This window comes from Saccostrea cucullata, unplaced genomic scaffold (assembly GCF_032062105.1).
Source record: "Saccostrea cucullata isolate Sc308-1 unplaced genomic scaffold, CSIRO_AGI_Scuc_v1 ctg447, whole genome shotgun sequence".
NCBI classification, from domain to species: domain Eukaryota; kingdom Metazoa; phylum Mollusca; class Bivalvia; order Ostreida; family Ostreidae; genus Saccostrea; species Saccostrea cuccullata.
In genome coordinates this window covers 205,480-227,943 of record NW_026923999.1, presented here as the reverse complement: position 1 = coordinate 227,943, position 22,464 = coordinate 205,480, and the positions used below count along the sequence as shown (strand labels likewise).

At 35.0% G+C, this 22,464-nt stretch overlaps 1 protein-coding gene across 1 annotated transcript; it reads right to left on the bottom strand.

The window, feature by feature from the left end:
- Window positions 1-46: 46 nt before the first annotated feature.
- On the bottom strand, window positions 47-21,100 carry LOC134265432 (vinculin-like; the record flags this gene model as incomplete). The annotated part of the gene is made up of 22 exons (XM_062747637.1): window positions 20,827-21,100; window positions 15,495-15,602; window positions 11,515-11,686; window positions 11,247-11,392; window positions 10,548-10,716; window positions 10,246-10,397; window positions 9,986-10,058; window positions 9,578-9,726; window positions 9,148-9,340; window positions 8,610-8,755; window positions 8,415-8,507; window positions 8,236-8,305; window positions 7,855-8,006; window positions 7,368-7,545; window positions 6,934-7,131; window positions 6,192-6,283; window positions 5,699-5,804; window positions 4,876-5,016; window positions 2,684-2,788; window positions 1,080-1,204; window positions 762-877; window positions 47-170 (listed from the first exon to the last, which is right to left on the bottom strand). Coding segments are annotated over exons 1-22 (2,865 nt in total), but the record flags the coding sequence as incomplete, so codon positions are not given.
- Between the last annotated feature and the right edge of the window lie 1,364 nt (window positions 21,101-22,464).

The following is a 22,464-nucleotide window of genomic DNA, read 5'->3' as shown; positions in this document are numbered from 1 at the left end:
TATATTTAAGCTTTACTATATGTTTCATTAAATCCTTTTACTTTACCTTCCTCATCATTTTGTCGGTACACTCAGCTGCGAGTTTTTTGGCGAGTTTGGTGACCTCCTCTGAGGACTCAGCGATGGCTTTAGCTGTAGCTATCAGGTCCTTCTTTGTTCCTCCCTCTCCTCTACAAACAAAATCAAGGTCACCTCATTAACACGATATCAAGGTCACCTCACAACCTATCAACATTATCATATCATTTGTAAGAAATCTCAACTTTTTGATTGACTGCAGTAATCACCCCTCCCCATGAAATAGATGCTCAGTTGCAAAAATAATTTACAGAAAAGAAACACATAAGTGTTTTGCTTCCTTAAATATATTCATTGAAAATCATGAGATTTTAAGCTCACCTGACCAGCTCAGATTTGCCATGAGTAGAGATACCTCAAGCAGACTTAGTTTTGCCATGAGTCAATTAACCTGAGCAGACATTTTTGCCATGAGTAGAGAAAGTCTGCCTGATCAGCTGACTTCGTTTTATCGTTAATTGAGTTTGATTGCCAGAACTGCAGATTTCATCCTGTGTAGAGTTAGCTCACCTAACCAGCTGACTAAGTTTTGTCATGAGTTGATTTAGCTCACCTGACCAGCTGACTAAGTTTTTTCATGAGTTGATTTAGCTCACCTGACCAGCTGACTAAGTTTTGTCCTGAGTAGAGTTCGCTCACCTGACCAGCTGACTTAAGTTTTGCCCTGAGTTGAGTTAACTCACCTGACCAGCTGACTAAGTTTTGCCATGAGGAGGGCCATTTTCTTGGCGGCAGCAATGATGTCATTGTCTTTACTGGACCACTGTTTAGCCTCCATGTGAAGAGCGTGAGCTGCCATCTGCATAAATCATATTTCAAACTTTGTTTTATTGATTCAAGAATGAAATAGTGTGTGTGTGTGTGTTTGTTCATTGCAACTGACAAATGATTATTTAACAAATACAGATAGGCATGATTTCAGAAAATAAGGTATTCAATACTGATGAAAAGCTTCCCAAGAATGTAAAACAAGGTCAATGCCAATTTATTGAGATACTCACCATAATGGGTTGATTGGCCTGTGGGGTGGGGAAGGCTGCCTCATCCTCATCATCTGTCTCTGGGGGTGGGGGTCTAGGGGGTGTGGCATTGTCATTGGGTAGAGGGGGGCGAGGAGGGGCGCCATCTATAATGTGTACAAACATGACTTATAAACAGTTCTTAATTTCCACAATCAATATATTAAACATTAACATTACTGGTTATGTAAAATCTCCCATTTATATAATTTCAGAAATACCTATTAGATAAATCTGTATTGACTCAGTGACATAAAAAAAAATTTGCATTGTAATAGCTTCATATCAACATTTTTATAAGATAGTTTATTTAATCAACTTCAATTGATTCCATTTCTGAAAATCAAATCATACTGTTTAAAACATACTGTGTTAAATTATTTGTGGTCATGCAAATGAAATTAAGTAAAAATTATTTTCCTGCTTTTTAAGAAAAACAGAGAGAGAATATTTTCTGCTGTCTAAGAGATCATTCAGATCTGGAGAGGTGAAGAGGTTGTTAGGTCAGGGTGCATCATAAAGGTCAGAGGTCAAACAGGATCACTTCCTGGAAACCTGTCAACAAATGTGAGGTCAGATTATCATGCTCTGACCCAGAGCTGTGAATGCCAAACAAGACAATATATTTTCCCCTTCATAATTACTGTAAATGTATTATATTTGGCGTGTACAATACTTGGCGGAAATTCAATTTTCAACAAGTTAGTGTGGATTTGATTTAGCGCTGTCTGAATTTGCTAGTTATAAAAGTTATTATACTAGACATTTAGCGATGTACTTGAATTAGCGGACTCTGCTTTCCCCCAAAATCACTAAATAGAATACACCGCTAAATGTAATACGTTTACAGTATTGATAATTGTTGTATTTTCATTCCCACTTTCAGAATAGGCATCCCCAACTCTGGATCCTCAATCTATAAACTACATGTAATTACAACACTGGCCATAGCAAATTGTCATAAGTGAAATAAAAATACATGTACTTAAGATGTCTTTGAAAATGTGTATGTAAATATTAAGTGAAGAGAATTCTGTTTGATTAAGAAGAATGATTAATTCTGTGGACCTTAAAAACTAAAGAGATAATGCAGTCATACATGTATTACTCAGTTCAAAAGTCGAGAAATCTACATTGTTATTTCTATTTCCAATACAAGCATAACAACCCCCTTGTGAGCCTATAACTCATAAATAATGAGTATGTTTTTCTTTTTTAAAAAATTGAAAATGTCATCAGACAGCTCTGCATGAAGAAAATTATTCTAAAATTTGACAATACTTTACAGAACAGTTTTATTGAAACAATGTTTATATTCCCTTTGCCAAAATATATTACTATTAATTCTCTCTTTTAACAAAACAACAGATGGATACACAACTTCAACAAAAATTGGGTAATAAGGAAACTTGGAGTATTCTTTAGAACTGAAAAGAAAAATCTTTTAGGAATGGGTTGAAATAAATATTCTAACTGGTTCATTGGATAAACTAAACAAAAAGTAAAATCATCACACACAACTGAAAAGGAAGAAATAAATGATGCACACGAAGGCCAGGTTAATAATATACACTCTTGTACAGCACCTCTGCCATAGTACCCAAACTCCTGAGGGGGTGGGGGTACGGGGGGTGGGGGCACCATGGGGGCACAGGACTGTCCCTGGTAAAGGGGGTCCTGATGCAAGGTCGCTGAAAATGAAACCGTCCATTCATTACATACAGGATAAATATATACAACTGGTACATTGTGGATATACGATATGCTACATATAAAACACTAATCGTTATAAATCATTAATTTACTGATATCTAGCTTGAATAAGTACATCTTACAATAATGAAGCATGGATACAAATTGTACATCTTTGGGATATTTTTTCCGTGCTGTTTCAAATGCTTAATTTACTGCTGATGCAATAAGCTTATAATGATCTGCGAACAGCCAACATGTCTTATAGTCTCTGATTAAAGCTACATATATAATGCAGGGTTGTTTATAAATATCAGTCTATTCATAGGAACATTATAGGTAAGTGCTTTCTGTATATATAAATAAAGTTTAATGTGCAAATAAAAATAACTTAAAACACAATAAGATTTGAAAAAAATAAACAAAAAAAAAATAATAACAAAAAAAAAAATCTTTATCTCTAATATCTAAAACACTCAAATAATGGTGACAAAATTTAAATTAACAAAACGAAGAAAATGAGATAAAATATAGAAAGTGAAACATAGGAAAATTAAGTTTTCCTAAATAAAAAACAAGCAGTGGATTTCCGCTGTGAAAGAAATAATAAAACGGGGGCAACAGAAGACAGGGGAGGTAAGCCTGCGTTATGATGGGAGATACCTTCAGGTCGGAACATCACTGGTCCGTCGGCAAACTGGTCCGGAACTAACGAGGAAATAAAGAATGAGATGATGAGATGACAGAGGATGTGAGGATAACCACAGGGAGACGATGGTATTACACATCCCTCAGTTAACTGTTATGAAATGATGTACTAGTATACAAACAATATAAACACTATAGATATATAGTCTTATACAATGTGAGTTCCTATCCTGCAAAATTCTATCTGTGCTCTATACATACAAAATACATTTACTATGTTTAAAATTACAAGTGATGAGTGATTGTATATAAAATACAATTCATGTAACTATCAGATACAAAAGATATTTAATAAATACAAGTGCTGTGAAGTGGAATTCATTACGATGGTGCAAAAATCAAACACATTTATCATTTTGTTTGGTACACTGTGGTTAAGATTTCCTATTAAACACATTCCCTATGAAATTTTGGTAAAAAAAATTATTTTGCTTGAGCTCATTCAGATTAAAATACAAAAGATAAATAAACTCTACAGAGTTGTATTTCAATCAGATTGATATAAGCTTTTCTCAGTTTTTGAAAACATTGTCAAAATAATCAAATTAACAACACTTCCAGTTAATTTCTTGAAAGTAAACATGCCTAGAATCTGTTCTTCTATAAGAGACTGACAAACCACAGTGGACCAGCGGTTTAGTTGTGGGAGACATGTGTTAGAATCCTGGGTGTGACACAGTGCAGAGTCTGGATTACAGAATTTAACACAACACATAGGGTACACAGTCTGATTACAGGTGACACACAGGGGGTAAATAATCTTACATGCAGGAGCAGTTTCTTCCTGAGGAATTTCATCCTCTGTAAAATACAACAAACAACATCACTAAACAGAAACAAATACCACACTCTGAACCACCTAACCATATGCAATGGAGCAGGCTGCATCATTTTCCTGCTTTGTAATGATAGAATATTGTCACCTAATGTAATTAATTTTGATAGAGGATTGAATTTATCAGTAACAACCAAACTGAAAGCCAATCAAATTTAATAATACATGAATCTGGACAACCAAATAAGATATTTTCACTTATACATGAAATTTAAATTCAGTATTACAGTAATGTTTTGCCTTTGATCTTTTTTGTACAGAATATAAATCTGTTTTTGAAAATGATCCATTTCCTCAATAGTTAACCTTAATATTAAAAGCTCTCCCTTTCCTTTCAAAGAATACTGTAATTTTGAGTTTTAACATCTTCATTCATGTGAAATAATCAATGCGTCTCTGCCCCTGCTTTGCACACAGATAAAAAATGTTTAACACATTCAAAATCAACCAATGGATCAGGGAAGGGAGATAACAACTCTCAAATTGACAAGGGAGGCAACACCTCTCAAACTGAGCAGAGCGGCATGCTGGGAAGCAATCTACCTCTAGCGGACACGTTTCTATAGTAGGGGTCACTGTGGGGGGAGAAGGCTGGAGCCCTAGGGGGTCTCGGACTGATTGGGGCGGCCTGAGATCGGACTCGACTGGGGGCCACAGGCTCCCACTTTGGGGGGCCATACAAGTCTACAGGAGAAAAGCCAAGGCCATTACAACACAGCTTAATGTGGTATCTATAAAGCGGTGTATCCAATTATAACAGAAACTGTGATACAATGCAAATATTCTACAATAAATAGTTGAACACAACTAGTCAACAACATGAACATTAATACAAGGAGTTAACGTGATACAGTAAATTTTATATGAATCTCTAGAGGAGGCATTCACATCTATAATTATCTAAGGTGTTACATGGACAAACAAAATATTCAGACCTACTTTATATTACAAAGTAAATAAGTAATGCAGTAAAAATATTTTTTGGTAGAAAATATAAATTGTTGTTCAGGGCAGTTAATCTATTTTGTTTATTACAGGTTTGATCATCAACTTCTAAAAATCCAATCTATCTAAATTCTGCAGTATTCTGCATATAAACAATGATTAATACATTTATTGTATTATAAATAAAGGTTACCAAATTCCTATACATATTCTATGAACGAGCTAAATATAAATGAAAATTAATTATGCAAGATCGTAATTTAGATTTCAAGATAACATTTTATATCTAAATTTCTAAATGCTTTTATACATGAAGCATGTACATTAAATGAGAACTCTACATGAAATACATAACATGACCCTATTGAAAATCTATATACTGGTACCTGACTCTATAAAGGTTTTACCTGTTGACACGTACCTGAGATTTTGAGCTCGGACAGGTCGGGGGGTGGTGGAGGGGGAAACTGATCCACACCGGCGTCAACCGTTACAGCACCCCTAACGTCACGGACAGCGTCAATCAGCTAAAAATAGAACATTCAAAAAACATTTACAGTAAGTCAGCAAAACAAAATGAAGGAATAAAATCAAACTTTCTCCTTGTAACAAATGAAGTTCATTAAATTTACACCAAATCTTACAAGCCTGTTACAGTGAATCGTACTACAGAGGCATTAGATAGATAATGGAAAAAAAATAAAAATTATCAATTAAATTTCAGAAAATGAACTACTTTTGTATGTTTTCACAAAAATCACAATACATGTAAGTATCTCTTACTGGTAATGTTTATATTATATGGTGTAAATGTTACATTCTGATTGGCCTTCCTGTATGATCATTATATTACACTCCTGTAAACGTTAGGAACATTCTGAGTGGTGTAATTAACAGCTATAAATGTTACATACATTCTGATTGGCCTTCCTCCAGTTTTGTTGGGCATTAGTGTCGGCTGGATTCAGAGAGACACCTTTAGCTCCCTGCACCATTGGAGCAATAGCTGAAATTCAGTCACATCAAATAACTGATTTGAATCCATAAATGAAAATACATCTAGTCAAAAATCTTACTGAAATCAATGAATAAGAATTCTCTAATTTACAAATGTGAATGAAAATTATTGGTTTACATTAAATTCATTAATAAACATATTTGAGGCCAATATCTTGTAAGGCCTCTGAATAACAAATACTCACCCTTCATATGATACCAACTTACTCAGTTTAAACATCATAATGTGAGTTAGTGAATTAATACAATGTACAGAAGATTGTTCATTACTGAAGCAGAAAATTTTAGATTTATTTAACATTTATTTATACGGTTATTCAGAGTAAATCTGCTGTTATCGTTATCCTTTCTTGTTTTACAACTGAACGTTTACATGTATTTCATTACCTCTGAGTAAAAAATTACATCTCCTTTTTTAAAATGACATTAACTGCAGTAGGTTCAAAGCAAGTTCAAAGAAATAAAGACAATGGATTGTATACATACACTCTATAAGACCTAAATCTGTATTGATACATTAAAACAGATTTCAACCAATTCACAACGTCATGTAAAATAATGAATATTTCTTTATCTTTCATACAAGACAAAAAAAAATTCTAACAGAAACAAAGCGATCTGAGGGAGCTAATTCCATACTTGATCTAAGGTTAGAAGCTGCTTGGTTGACGTGGTCTACATATTTGGGATCTTCACTGTTTTCAGCTTCTTGTTGAGCAACCTGTAGGACGCGGTTGGCCCGGCGGGCGATGTTAGAGGCATGGGCCCCGATTCTTGGAGGATCCTTCATCTGGATCGCATCCTCAACTCTCTCTGTGTCTCGTAAAATTCCCTCCTCTACAAATGCATCAAAACATATCTAATGATATTGGCAAAATAAAATTTTGAAGAATGGATCTGTTTGTAAAAGTATTAGAAACACTTACAAATAAGACCTGTTTGAAAATTTTTAAAAGAAAACTTTTCATTTTGATCACATATATATACTATAGATTCACAAGTTTCATAGTATGGAATGCACAGACAAAATTTTCTCCAAAGTGAACTGCTTTGAAGCCAACCAGATAACTCACCTTCAGCCTTGATAAGAGCAGAAGAATCGACAGCCTCGTCCACCAGGCCTCGCAGTCTCTCCATGTTGTCCATCCAGCGTTTCTTCATCAGGTCAAAGTGTTCCTGAGCCGCCTGATTGGTCGGATCCTGGAACACAATCTTAGCAGCCGTCGTCAACTGTGGGGTCAGGTCGTCCACCTACAGAGACAAAATGAAAGTGATTAAGAATGGAACTTTCTGAAAAACTGACAGTATTTAACATCTATGGTGTAATGAACATCATCTCTGAAATACATTACGAACTAATTCCTCAATATTACCCTCTTCCCCTTTCTTGAATAATCAAATTTCTCTTAAAGAGCAAGGTAATTAATTTTCTGCTTAAAGCAAGTAACTATAATTCCTTAATTTTTTTTTCCTTCGCAAGGTCACAATTTACAGTACCAAGAACACAGAATTTCTGAAACCACCATGTGAGTAACAAAGGTAAAAAATTTGTTTCTGTACCTGGGCCGAGGTTTTGAAGATTTCTTCCACGGTTTTCTTGTTACGGCAGCCTCCAGCAGTGGCCACCATTTTAGCTGTGTCAGCAAGTTTGTTGGCATGACCCTCAAAGTTTCGAGACTTCTCAGCAAAGTTCTGATCTCTTCCTGGGGTACCTGTCAAAAGAAAGGAGGGAGTCTTCATACTCAGCAAAAACGTAGCTTCATGTGATGAGTTGAAAGAAAACAGACTTATAAACAAAACATGTGTTTTATTTGACACTTGTAGCTAGAAAAATTGCATATGTATAGAAACCTCCGAGACTCATTGAAGATTGTAGATAGATATGGAGCTTGCCCAAGGGATCACTTGGGCCTTCTAGGGCCTTTCAGAGAAATGACTTACCTAGGGGAACTATAGCTGCCTCACTGAGATGCTTCAGAGGGGTAGAGATGTCAATAAAATCTTCAGCCACCTACAGGTTACAAAACAATGTTAATCATCAACTAACTAAAACCTGTCTATAGTCATCTTATATATATTTGATAAAATATTTCCAATTTTCCTGATCCCTCTTTCCCTACCTGGTTGATGAGAGCCTCCTTGATTTTGCCTTTCAGCTGGAACAACTTCTCTGACAGGTGGTTAGCAATGGCTCGGGCCTGGGGCGAATTTCCCTGAAAATTTTCAACAAATAAAAGTTTAATCAAATTTATAATCTTATCTCATTTTCACTGTTAACAAATCCAAAATTTGATTTTGTTATTTCTGCCTTTTACCTGTCCATTTCTGATGAGGTCTGCGAGCTGATTGGTTAATATTTCTGTCTCGTCACACAACCTGAGGAGTTCTGTCCTCTGAGGCTCAGTACAGGAGTTAGCTATCTTTCTTCCCTCTGCCACGACTAATCGAGTGGCCTGTTCACCTGGTAAACATAATTATAGCTACAGTAAACTTTTACTCATCCACACAATAACATAATCAAGAAACTCTATATATAGCGAAAATTCATATGAAGAAGCATTCCATGGTGAAAAATATAGGTCACAGTCAAGATCACAAGGTCACTGACCATGGGGTCATTTGACAGAGCTTAATTAGTGGAGTATGCATACCAAATATGAATTCTCTATCTCTCATGGTTCAATAGTTATGGTGAAGGTTAAAGTTGACAACAGAGAGACGAACGGAGAAACAGATAAACAGACAAACAGACAGTCAGGACAAAAACAATATACATTGTATATGTTCCAGATCTATCCATCCGGATGCATAAAAAAATGAAACAGAGATGAACTAGTAATACCAGATACCCACCTAGGCCTTTATCGTCCATTCCAGGATTGGCTAGCCATGTCCTGGCCTGCTCCACTTTGCCGTCAACAGTTGGAGCTGGTCGTCGTATTCCACTCCGCTCAGTGTTTGCGATCGCCACATTGGTCATGTTCTGTAAGTCTCCGAGTTTTTTCTGAATCTCTCTGGCAAGTGACATAGCTTGTGGGGAATCTCCCTGAATAAAAGAAACATTACTATCAGTTAAACTTTGTAAGTACATGTAAAAGAAAAATTAATCACTGGACCAAGGAAAAAAACTTTGAGATATCTAAGTACTTAAGGGATAAAATTATTTTTTTAAATAATTGGTTGGCACTTCAACATAAGCATAGTAACAGTGTTCAAGATACTGAAGTTCAACTCTTTATTCAGGACTTGATCTGAATTCTCTGATTTGAAAATATCTGTGTACCTTTCCAAGCTGCCTGAGCTCACACAGTGCGTCCACCATAGACTCGATGTCTCCCACGGTTTTGAGAATCTGGTCGCGGTCTGCTGGGTTTGTACATCTTTCTGCAATCTTCCTGGCGTCATCTAAAACCTGGTGAAGGGCCTTGTCTCCTACAAGTAAATTATATGTCCATTTACGGTACATTAACTCTCAAAAGTGTGGTACCTCATATTCACTTTAAAATATACAAAGTATGTAGTTTTCTCCCTCTTCTGAGAAACAAATGCACTTCTTTTTTCAAATTTTCAGGTCGAGTTATCATTTGAACAGAAGAAAGCAACCTTTCACTAGTAATTCATATAAATTTGTAGATAAATAGAAGCAAGAAAAATGATTACATTTCCTTCATGTTGGTGAACTCTGACCTACCTAAACTACCAATCAAAGCAGCAGGATCCTGCAGCCAATCAGTGGCCTGTTTCATCTTCTGCTCAATACCACTCTAAAAAGTTATAATGTAAATCAAATTAACAGCCTCATAAATCTTTCCACACAAAAATTCCCGCAATGAAGTTCTATATTTAACTTCAAAGAAAATAATCTTTCAGCTTCTTTTTACTTTGTATCTGAGATTTGCCAATATTCCTGAGCTTTCAGGGAGGCTCTCAAGCTGTATCAAGACCACTCACCTGAGCTTTCTTCATCACGGTGATGTCATCAGCATCCCATTCCTCCTCATCATACGTTGTCAGCTGAAGGACTCGGATTATTTCATGGATTTCGTCAGACATCTTTCTCACCAGGTAGTCTCTGTTGGCTTGTGTGTCCTGGGGATTTTTACCTATACATCAGTAAACAGGATTATTATTTACACTTTCATTTTGAAAAATTCAGTAATCTGAACCTTAACAACAGAGTTGCACTTTTAAACTGAGTCAAAAAATTTTTTGCACATATTTTGATTCTTTGACAGCATTTGAAGTTAGTTTACCCGAGTCTTTGACGGTGATGTATGTCTTGATCCCACTAATTAGGACAGGTGTGAGGTTTTTCACCTGTTCCAGGGACCGGGTCAGCATCTCACGGTGGACTTGGTGGGTCAATTCCTTCTCCCTGGCATCCACTTCTTTAGTCATCCGAGTCAACACAGGGGTCAAATTCTGAAAAAATGAATCAACAACTAAGTCAACACCAGTCACAGGGGTTCAATTCTTAAAAGAAAAAAACATCATCCTAGTCAACACAGGAGTTAAATTCTTAAATTCAACATCTGAGTTAACATACGGGTAAATTCTACCCCTCTAAATCAATATTTCAGTCAACACAGGGGTTATATTCTTAAAAAAAACAACAACAACTGAGTAAAGCAGCTCCTCCCTCCCTTACCCTCTACATTCACTTACCCTAACATAAGTAACCAGGTCCTCCATTCTGTCCATCACCTCTGTAATGGCCAGGTAACCCCCCTACACCGTCCTCCCCTCCCACACACACTTACCCTAACATAAGTGACCAGGTCCTCCATTCTGTCCACCACCTCTGTAATGGCCAGGTAACTTTCTAACCCCCCCCCCCCCCAAACACACACACACTTACCCTGACATAAGTAACCAGGTCCTCCATTCTGTCCACCACCTCTGTAATGGTTAGGTAACTCCCCCACACCCCTCCCCCCCCCACACACACTTACCCTGACATAAGTAACCAGGTCCTCCATTCTGTCCACCACCTCTGTAATGGCTAGGTATTCCAGGACGTTTTTACAGACACGGATGATCTTCCTCACCTCCGACTCATCAAAGGCCAGTAACAGTGAAGACGTTCCCTGTAGGATACCTAAAACAAACCAATAAACATCAAGACAGTTACGTTACAGTGGAATTAATTTACCTCAAATACAACTGATTACAGAAAAGGTAAGAATTCTGTCCAGGTGAAATATTATCTCTGATATTTACCCCTTGATCCCTCTATGAGTTTCTTGCGGGCGGGGGCAGAGTACGGATCTGTCCGTAACATCTCAGAGGCCTGGAGAAGGAGAAGCGACGCCTCCTCTACTCGGTTCAGAGCAGGGGGCATATCCTGCTTCAAAATCTGGTCCTCACTGCTATTGATTGTGTCATATCCCACCTATAAATAAAACGGTACAAAAAATATAGGTCACAGGCAAATACACACACTGGAATATAGGTCAGTATTGATTGTGTCATATCCCACCTACAAAAAAAAAACAGACAAAATAATATAGGTCACAGGCAAATACATACTTTGGAATATAGGTCACCTATTGTGTCATATACTGCCTACAAACAAAACAGACAAAAAAATTTAGTTCACAGACAAAAAAAAACATATATTAAATATCAGTCACAGGCTAAAAAAGCTACAAAATCAATACTGTATACAGGGTTATTTTCGCCCCGTTTTATTTTCGCCCTTTAACAGTTGAAAACAATTTTGCCCCGTTTTAAATTCGCCCAGTCACAGTTCTGTTTATGAAATTATACTATATTCTTTGAATTCGCCCCTTTTTAATTTTGCCCAATCGAGGTCAGGGCGAAAGGGGCGAAAATAAAACGGGGGCGAATATTTCCCTGTATACAGTATGTGCTTATACATATTATATGTGACTTTACAAAACTGTGAAACACTTCATTATATTCATACCAATGACAGTAAACATGGTAAAGCTTTATGCGTTGTCAGTCTGATTTTTATTTAATGCTTGAGGATCATGGAATAAATACCAGGTAAGTTTTTGGATATTATATTTCCAAAAAAGTATTTTAAGAACAATTTTTAAGCAATACAATAAAGGGGAGTAACTCTACATTGCTAAAACCATTGGCTCTGCATATTAAGTATTTAATATGTACATGCATGATAATCATGTTGATAATACTTAACATTCTACATGACAGAGAAACTTTATCATGATACAGAATCTCTGTTTCTAGCATCATAAAATATCTTTACCATCCTTACTTTACACATGTGCAGACAGCACAAATACAAAGCTTTCATAAGATTCACAATCAAAATACATAAGTTACCCCCCCCCCCCACTCGCCCCAACCACTTCTCTTTAAAGAGAACAAATATTTTTTTTGAGAAAATTAATTTTACACACTTAATGTTTAAATGACAATATTGTGAAAAATCATTTATCTAAGGAGAGCACATTTTTATCTGGTATTTCTTAATTAAGGAAGCATTTCTCTAAGTTTCTAAAATTCTTATTTTATTTCCTGATTTTTCAAATTAATCTTTGGCAATTTTTTAAATCAAGCTATGATAAAAAACAATCATATATTGCTTTAAAATCTTTACAACATTCAAGGAAGTTTGTACTTTGAGAATAATCTCATGCAACACAACAGGAATATGGGGCTACGAATATTTTGTTATTTGTTTTAAAGACAATACTATGTAAAATGCTATTTCATACAATTTTTCATCATCACAAGTCTCAGGTTTTGTGCTTGCAAGGGTTAAATATCAAAAACATTTCTAGATTGTAGAGTACATAATAGATGAAAAAAAATTCAGAGTACATAATAGATGAAAAAAAATTCGAAAACTGTCATTTTGTTCAATTGTCTTAAACTGTCTTAAACATTTTCATTTATCATAATTCCTTTCTCGGTCCACTCAAATTATCTCTCTTCCCTGTATTCCATTATCCCTCTATCCCTATATATATCAGTATCCCTTAATCTGTCTATCCCTTTACCCTTCTTTCTCTCTATCCCCATATCCCAGACCCACAAATACCCCTTAATTGAATTGTCAGTCTGGTAAAACCCAGACTTTTCTACTGATATTCCTTTACCCAGATACATGCATTAGTCACAGACATCTGCAGCTGTTGACTGAACCTAAACAATGGAGAAATAATGCACAAACCAATGCATTATCAATATTATTTTCTCTCAAGGCCCTGCTTTGTCTGCGATTATAGAAACCATATTTCCTTTCATCAATAAAAAAGCAATATGACTCATAACTGATAATAAATCTCAAAAACACCAATCCTCAGCCAAAAAATGTCTTGCAGAAACAATTTACACTTCTTACTACATATTTATGTATACATGGTATTGTACAATTAACTATAGATCACAGAATTTTCGTGACACCTTAATTTAGCTCGAAAAACATTTACTCCTTATTAGCGAGATGAAATTTTCAGAAATTATGATTACTGCTCTATGCAAAAAAGTTCAACATACAGTGAATAATTCATATGAAAAGATTTATAAGGATAAATTAAAATTTTATTATCATCTATGATTAGATGTAGACTGCCATTATAATTATGAGAGTGTATACAAACACGTAGTTGTAGGTGTTTTGTAAAACTTATTAATTGTTAAATTAATTTCTATGGCTAACGATTACGGTAGTTTTGCCATCTAGTAGACGTGCAATGTAATTATTTAATTAAACAATCTTGTATAATTTCACCCATACGTATTGTTCAGTGATTACCTTTAATCAAGGCACTTGCGAAGTAAACGGGGTAAAGACAATTAATTAATTTCAATAGTATAATTAAAAGTTCAACAATTTGACTACTACTTTTTTTTATTTGGACTCGGAAATAAAAAAAAAATATTCTGAATGTATAACATTATATTGACTTCAAAGCGGGTCAGTCCTGTGTTTCGTTATTATCTAATCGGGCTCAAAATTGACACAATATATAGACTTGCCTTTCCTGTCTGATATGTGCGATTTACATGAACAGACTTTCGTAAGATACAGACGGAAAATAACAGTTCAGACAATATATACCTAAAGAAAAATGCTTGCAAGTACTGTTAAGAAATGTATTTTTTTTTCTTTCCGCGAATTCAAACGACCGCGATTTGCTGAAAATTGAACAAATTGCGATCTTTTCCGACCGCGATTTTAACCTGCTATACAGTATAGATCACAGAATTTTCGTGACACCTTAATTTTGCTAGAAAAACATTTACTCCTTATTAGCGAGATAAAATTTTCAGAAATTGTGATTACTGCTCTATGCTCATGAAAAAGTGATTTACAGCAATAGATACCCTGGTAATGAAATTTTATTCATTTCACCTTACCAGGGTTATATGAACCAGAAGGAGGAGGTTTTAATTTTCACATATTAAACTGACAATGATCTACTGACCAAGGGGAGAGAACTATTGTGATTATGTCATCTCTGTTTGGATTCCTATGGGTCATTCCTACTAAGTTTATATAGAGTAAGCTAAGAGTTTTGTTCTCTTCTACTGTCACAAATGGCAGGAATTTATTTACTTTCACAATATTTAATTGAGCTATCCCAATTCCTTAAATTTCATGTATTAAATTCAGCAAGCTACTCCAGCTATTGTTTGTTCCAGTGACTATCCAGTATCAAAGTAGTTTAAAGTATTGAAGATTTAATACATTTTGACAGTATTTCATAAATTTATAGTAAAATGACTCAATAATGTAAAATATTGGCAATTTGAATATGAGATTGAGCAGTTTAACAGTTGATCAGAAAATTTTACGTATTTTAGCGATACAAAAAATTCTCAAGAAATTATGGAATTTTGAATTCTTCACATTTATTATCAATTCCAGTGAAGTGTAATATTTTGCATTGTGTCAAAACCTATTTTGACAGCTGAGCTCAAGGTAAATAGTAAATGCTTCCTAACCACAACCTTTATGTTTCTTGTTGGTATTTTTCTGAAATAGTCTGTTTCACGTGCAACCAATAAGGGATAAGGAGAAACTACCAATTGTAAAGCTTGCAGTTAGGAGGCGTGTAGTATTTACTTTGAGAGCATTAGTCAAAATACCAGTACGTTGTGATGTAATGCAAAATGTTACACTTCACTGGAATTGATAATATTTAAGAATCTACTGTATTTTAAGTTTAAACGTTGGCTTATCATCTGGTATGACCTACCTTGACCAGATTGTCGACGGCCAGTTTGACTGTCTGAACTGGACGAGCCAGGTCAGGCATAGCGTTCCCATCCTCAGCTTCCTCATGGAGAATGACCAGTCTGGACACCTACAAACAAACAGACAAAGTCTTAATGTAACACCTACAAACACACAGACAAATAAATCAATAAAGTATCACCTATAAACACACAGACAAAGTCTCAATATAACACCTACAAACACACAGACAAATTCATATAAGGTGACATCTACAAACATATAGACAAAGTTGTTAAGTAACACCTACAAACACACAGACAAAGTCATTAAATCATAAAGACAATGCCATTAGGTGACAAAGTCATAAAGTCAAACCTACAAACACACAGACAAAGTCATTATGTCAAACCTACAAACACACATACAAAGTCATTAGGTCACATAGGAACTACTGAATTTCTTTGCTGCAAATTCTGGAATGAAGTAGAATTTAAGAAGCTTTTTTATTAGGTTTTCATTTTTTTTAAATTATCTTCTCAAAATGATCAGCCCTTGACTCATGACATTCTACCTGTCACCCTTGACCTCAGGGTGGTACACAGGAGAGAATCTGCTATACCATATCTAGGAGATTTTATGTAGCTATGCCACTGTGGGAATCTGCTTTACTATATCTAGAAGAGTTTAGCTATACCACTAAGAGAATCTGCTATACCATATCTAGGAGAGTTTAGCTATACCACTAAGAGAATCTGCTATACCATATCTAGGAGAGTTTAGCTATACCACTAAGAGAATCTGCTATACCATATCTAGGAGAGTTTAGCTATATCACATGAACATTTCTGAGTGGCCAACACTGCCACTAAGGACATGAAGGAAGTTTCTTTTATTGCATCAAAGTTGGCTATTTTTCTTCTTTTACTCTTTTACTTCAAACTTTTTGCAAACTGTATCATTCTTTGTTTTGTATTTAATGCACTAGTAGAAATCTTCTGATTATAATGACACTTGGGTTAAAATCTGATATCAAAGTAATGCTTTAACCAAGTTAACATTAATCCTTTGCTTATCCCATGATACTTAACTTGATATACAGGTTAACTCATTTAAAATGATTTAATGCTGCCACTATGAAGACCAGCTTATAAAAATACTTAACATTTGACATTTTATAATTATCGTATTTGTATTTAAAGTTGTAAAAGGAATAAAGGATATGGAAGAAAGCCACAATGACTGCATGTGCACTACTTATATAGAGTCAATATTTTTTTAATCAAACATAACTGCTACTTGGTTTACATTAATTTAAGGAATATGTTTGGAAAAGACATGAAGGAGCAAATCATGTCAATGTGTCAGAATTTTTTATATTTATTTATTAACCTGCATGTGTTAAACATTAAAGATTGGGAAGATAACTTGGTAATTGTTCTCCTTCACTAATCCAAAAGTGAAATCTAAGTAGGCACTTCATGCCTTAATCTGCGGCTTAAATCAGCACAAAGGAACAGTTATTTAATCTCATGCAAGAATGAAATCCTAAGATTGTAAAGCTTTAAGGGTTAATCTCTCTCTCTCAGCAAAACAAGCCATTGGAGTTATATGCTCTCTCTCTCTCCCTCTCTCTCTTGTGTAACATGTTATTGTTACATCCCTGTATGCTTTAAAACATGACATACACAGTAGTTCTATGTAGACACGGTATAGTTCTGTGTATACACTGTCAGAGAATGCTCTGAGAGCTTCAGGTGAAGGCTCAGCGGGGGTGTCAACATGTGGTTTTTGTTGTCTTAATCGACTTCCTATCCCCAGAAACATACCTCCCCCACTGAATCTAACTACTGTCTTCCTTGATCCTGTTTTATCAAACTCAGCCCCTAACTGACTTCAGATAGCCTCTTTTCTAAATTTACAAACCATCAAAATATTTCAAATTCCTCACAACATTTGACTCTGTGATATCTAGATACATTCCCAAGGTTATGAATATGATGCCATAAGAACATGTTTTTACTCATCAGCATCTTGGACTCCCAGATTGCTAGACTGAATACAGATCATTTCTTTTATTTGTCTAAAAAACAAGTACAAACTATACATTCCAATAGATAGTAACTTTGGATATCAAATTGAGATTACAAATAGCCTTGACCCTTCTTTATGCCATTCATTACAAAATTGATTCAGTTTCTGGCAAATTCCTGAGAAAATGATTCTGGTCAAGAACATAGCATAGGTGAATTCTTTGGTGATTTCTGACCGCCTGTGTAACATTAATGCTAGCTGAATAATGGCCAAGTAAGATGTTTACATGAGTTAATCAGGAATGTCAAAATCTAGATCTACTGCAAAAAAATAACTGGCTTCAAAATATCCATCCCAGACTTACAGGATTGACTCAGCAGAACAAATAAATAACTCAAACAACCACATGCACATCTGTGATGGTCATTCTGAAATAAGGAAATATGCATGCTTGTCTGAAGAAATGGACTTAAACTTGACTACTACCTTTTTTACTTTTACCAATTTATATATTAAACACTGAAATATCTCAAAATTACATTCACTAAAAAGTTTAATAGGTGAATCTGCGACAAGTGCAGTATACAATGTTCAGCTCTGTAAAATGTCTTAGACCTCAGACAGGAAACTGTGCGGTGAGATGTAATTTTTATAACCTTAGATCACCCTGACTTCTTTTCCTTCCCTAGCGATTACATGATACACAGTGTCTGTATTGTTCTTCAGAACTCTAAAACATAGAGGGGCTCTTACCACGGAATCTCAAGTGTTCAGCAAGTCAGAGGGAGTCGATAAACTTTATATATAGTGTATACTTTATCAACCATTAACAGCTACTGGGCAATGAATGGCGAAACATTTCCTTATTTAAAGTACACTACAAAGCCGCAGGATGAAATATTTCCATGGTGGACCATATTAATAACAATTATAGTGTAAGTCATAGCTAAGGGGGTGTTTATAAAATATAACATAAAGCGGTCATCATCTTTTCATTTAGTGAGGTCAAAGGCTACAATCCCTACTCCTCACCTCTAGAAATTTAAAATAGTCGCACCATATTCAGACGTTAAAATTTTTAAAAGTTTTTGTTTGAAAAACAGCTGGTAAAATAAAGATGTTGATATTCACTTAAATTTTTCACAGTAACATTAATTTTCAACTATACCATTGTATACTGTCAGTCCCAGTATCAACAAGAAGTAAGTACATCAGACAGGGCTACTTTTTACCACTAAACATTGACTAATACGAACAGCTGATACATCATTAGTCATTACCAATACTTTGATCTGTCCTGACTAACTGACCAGAAGATACATATTACTGGCTTAATAAGACCACAGTGCCCAACAGGTGCCCCTCCAGCTCAAGGGTATAGATTTTTTTTTTTTTTGAAAGTTGGAGGAAGTAGAGTATCTCAGATTTTTAAGTTGATCCTAAATAAAAAAGAAGTATGAATCTTACAGATAGTAAATGACAGCAAAATCAGCAATCAAAATGTTGTATCTGCCCAAGCAGCCCTCAATCAAACCAGTGGTGACTGACCCCCAATAAACAGAGGGAGGGAGAAGCTGATGATATGTAGGGGGAGGTTGTACAGTATTATTTTTATTATTAAGACTCAGGCATGAAACCAAGATCTTAATTGTGATCTCACTCTGAGTGGAAGACTTAGTCATTCACAGCATTTGGCAGAAACTCCATCATCAGAATTCAGATAGGAGAAGCTTTGGAGGGCAGAGAGTCAGGGGTGATACACAGCTGAATCACAGCTCTGTAAAACTGTCTGTCATACCGACTCAGGCAGTGCCACTTGTCAATATCTGGTGTGGTGTATTGTCAATCTAATCTTACCAACTACCCAAGTACCTGTTATGTAACTTAAACAGCAAACCTCATTATGTTTCCAACATTGTTAACTGGATAATAATTGTACAAGACATTATAATGGTCACAGTGTGTGCCTTCCTTCAACAGCAGTTATTTCCTTATTGTTAGGCTTCTTATCTACTTGTATTCATGATGAAAAACGCGAGCACCTCTTCAATTAAATGTCTGGTAGTACAGTTAGATTACCACTCTTTGTGTATATATGTAGGACCAGCTATTAACAACACTTGAAAAATATTGTCACAGATTCCCCCAGCATCAAGACTTCAGCATCAGTAAATATGTCTGATAAATATCTGATCCTCTGTCAGATTATATCTGATAATGTGTCTTATGCAAGAGAAATATGAAAATCTTATGTGTAGTAGATAAAAAGGTCATAGCATGGAGTGCTAAAAGCCAAAGGCTCATCACTACTTGTCTCATTTTATCAATCCAGTTCAGATAAATCTTGCATACATTCTTCAGAACCTTAAATTAAGGTAAAAAAATCTCTTTTCAGATTAAGTGTTTTATAGCTACATGTATGTTCAAGATATCAGTTTATATGTTAAAGATATCAAAATATTGGTGATTTTATCCAATTCAAAAAAAAAAAAACCAATCCCTTGATGAACTACTGGTTAAACAACAAACACATGCAGGCTGTAATGGAAGGATTAAAACAAACAAACAGACAATCATGTTGACTAACAAATACCAGGTACATAGGCTAGGGTTTCTTTTTTTATATTCAATGGAAAACTAGGGAGTAGAGTGGCCTAGTGGATTTATGTGTGTTAGCTTTAGATTTCACCTCTCTCATCATTATCTCTCTTCACAATTGTTCAATACTTTGCACTTCATATAATTAATACATTATTTGCTCAACATTGAACCTCCACAAACCAACTGAGATGATACCGTCAGAGGATTCACTAAAATTATACAAATCTGATGACATCTGACATACGGTAATTGATAGGTTGGAACACATTGCAAAAATGAGATAAAATAGCTACATTGAGATATAATTTCCAAAATGTGATGTAAAATTACAGAGAGAAATATGTTGTTGTAAACATGAAGTTTAGGATGAATAAAGAGGATAAAAGAAACACCAAAAATATATAATTCCTCGCATCTTTATGTCGCAGTTGGGCCTATAATATTAAACCCCATTTTGACACCTGGCTCCAACCTGTCAAGATCAGAGGGGATTGGAAAACTGGTTTAACATGTTTAACATTTCAATTTTTGTTGGCACCGAGAAAAAAAAGTAGAGCCAAAGAGAGGTTTTTCGAAGCAAAAATCCATCCCCACTTTGAAAACCTTGTTCGGATGAATAAAGTGAGTTAAATATTGAAATTACAAAATTATCAAATATCTCTGAAGAAAGGACCCGACTGCTGAAGATGTAAACACTAGGAGCAGATAACTCTACCTACCTGCTGAGCCACTGGTTCCAAGATACTTTCTATCGTCTTTGTGTGGAACACCGGCATCTTAAAGTTATTCCAAGTTAACAAACTCAATCAGCCACAAATGCAGCCTGAAAATTAATTAAACACCACCTCCCTTTCTAAGAATGCTACAATAATACTACACAGTCATTCAACTCGGGAAATTCCGGAAGTAACTTCCACTTTGTAGACGAAGTTTCGTATTTTAATTATTTCAACACGGTGTGAAAATTTCAGCACTTGAACATCTTTCTCGAATAAACTTGTCAATATTTTATAATTTGGTCTACAACATTGCTTTTAAAATTCCAAGAAGCTTGGAGAAAATAAGAATAAGAAACTTGAGAAGATGCCCGCTAATTTCCATATTTGGCGAATCGACCTTTCTATAAGCAGGGTCAACCGGAACAAAGTACATTTATTTATTTATTTATTTATTTATTTATTTATCTATCTATCTATTTATTTATTTATTCATGAAAAAGTAACTTTTTTTTATTTCGAAGAAATTATAAAAATAAATGTACAATCCACTATGAGTTAATTAATAAAATATTTCTTTATTCAAAAAATGATAATCCCTTTTCTTTTTGGGAATTAAAATGTGCATATATTTTTGCAGTCATCTTGACATTTGATATATTTAATTATGAAGAGAAACTAGTAATTGATCACGGTAGAATTTGTTTCTGTTCTCTCTGAACAATTATCAAAATAATAAAAAAAATAATATTAATTTAAAAAAAAAAAAAAAGATAATATGATTGTAGCATCGTTTTTGAAAGAGGTTGAACAGAAAATTGTCAAAAACTCTAAAATTCAATTTAGGGAGGATCGGGGGGGGGGGGGGAGGTTTAAGGTTTTTTTTTCCACAAAAAAAATTATTGATAGTTTTTGATACCTTACCACATTACCCTGATATGACTATAACTAATTTAAGTGGAGGTAAGGATTCAAAAAATTAATGAATTTGTAAATAAATAAAATAAAATAAAAAAAAATGTCCACACTCTAAAATTCAATTAGGGATGAGAAAAGGGGGGAGGGGTACACGTAGGTGTCATCTTTTTTCGCAACAAAATAAAAAAAGTTATTTTTTCATTCGAAAAAGCCCCCCCTTTCAATATACAGACATTTTAAAGATAAGCTTCATTTTTGTTTCTAGAAATGTTTTTCTCTAGAAATATAATATATTTTCGTGTTTTTAAATTGAGTAAATCGATGACCTAGCATCGTTTTAGATAACTCAAGCCCCCGTGATATTATATTTAGTTAATCACTAGGCATGATGTTTATTGGTGTGGCACTTAAATCATGCGCGGATCTAGAGGGTGGATCAGCATCCCTCCGTGGAATTTGCAGAGTTATTAAATGTATATACTAAACCAAGTAAAAGAAACCTTGGAAACCCACTCCCACCCCCTCGCCCCCACCTCTCTACGAAATAGGTTTTTCATGTTAACGTGAAATGAGTTTAGGTTTTTTTTGTTGGTTGGATTTTTTGGCCCTCCTTGAAAACACAGATCTATGTGAAATTGGTATGAAAAGATTTAACAGTCAATGACTACCCCCTATTCCCCTCCTCTCCCCATTGGCATCCGCACCCATCTACGAAATAGGTTT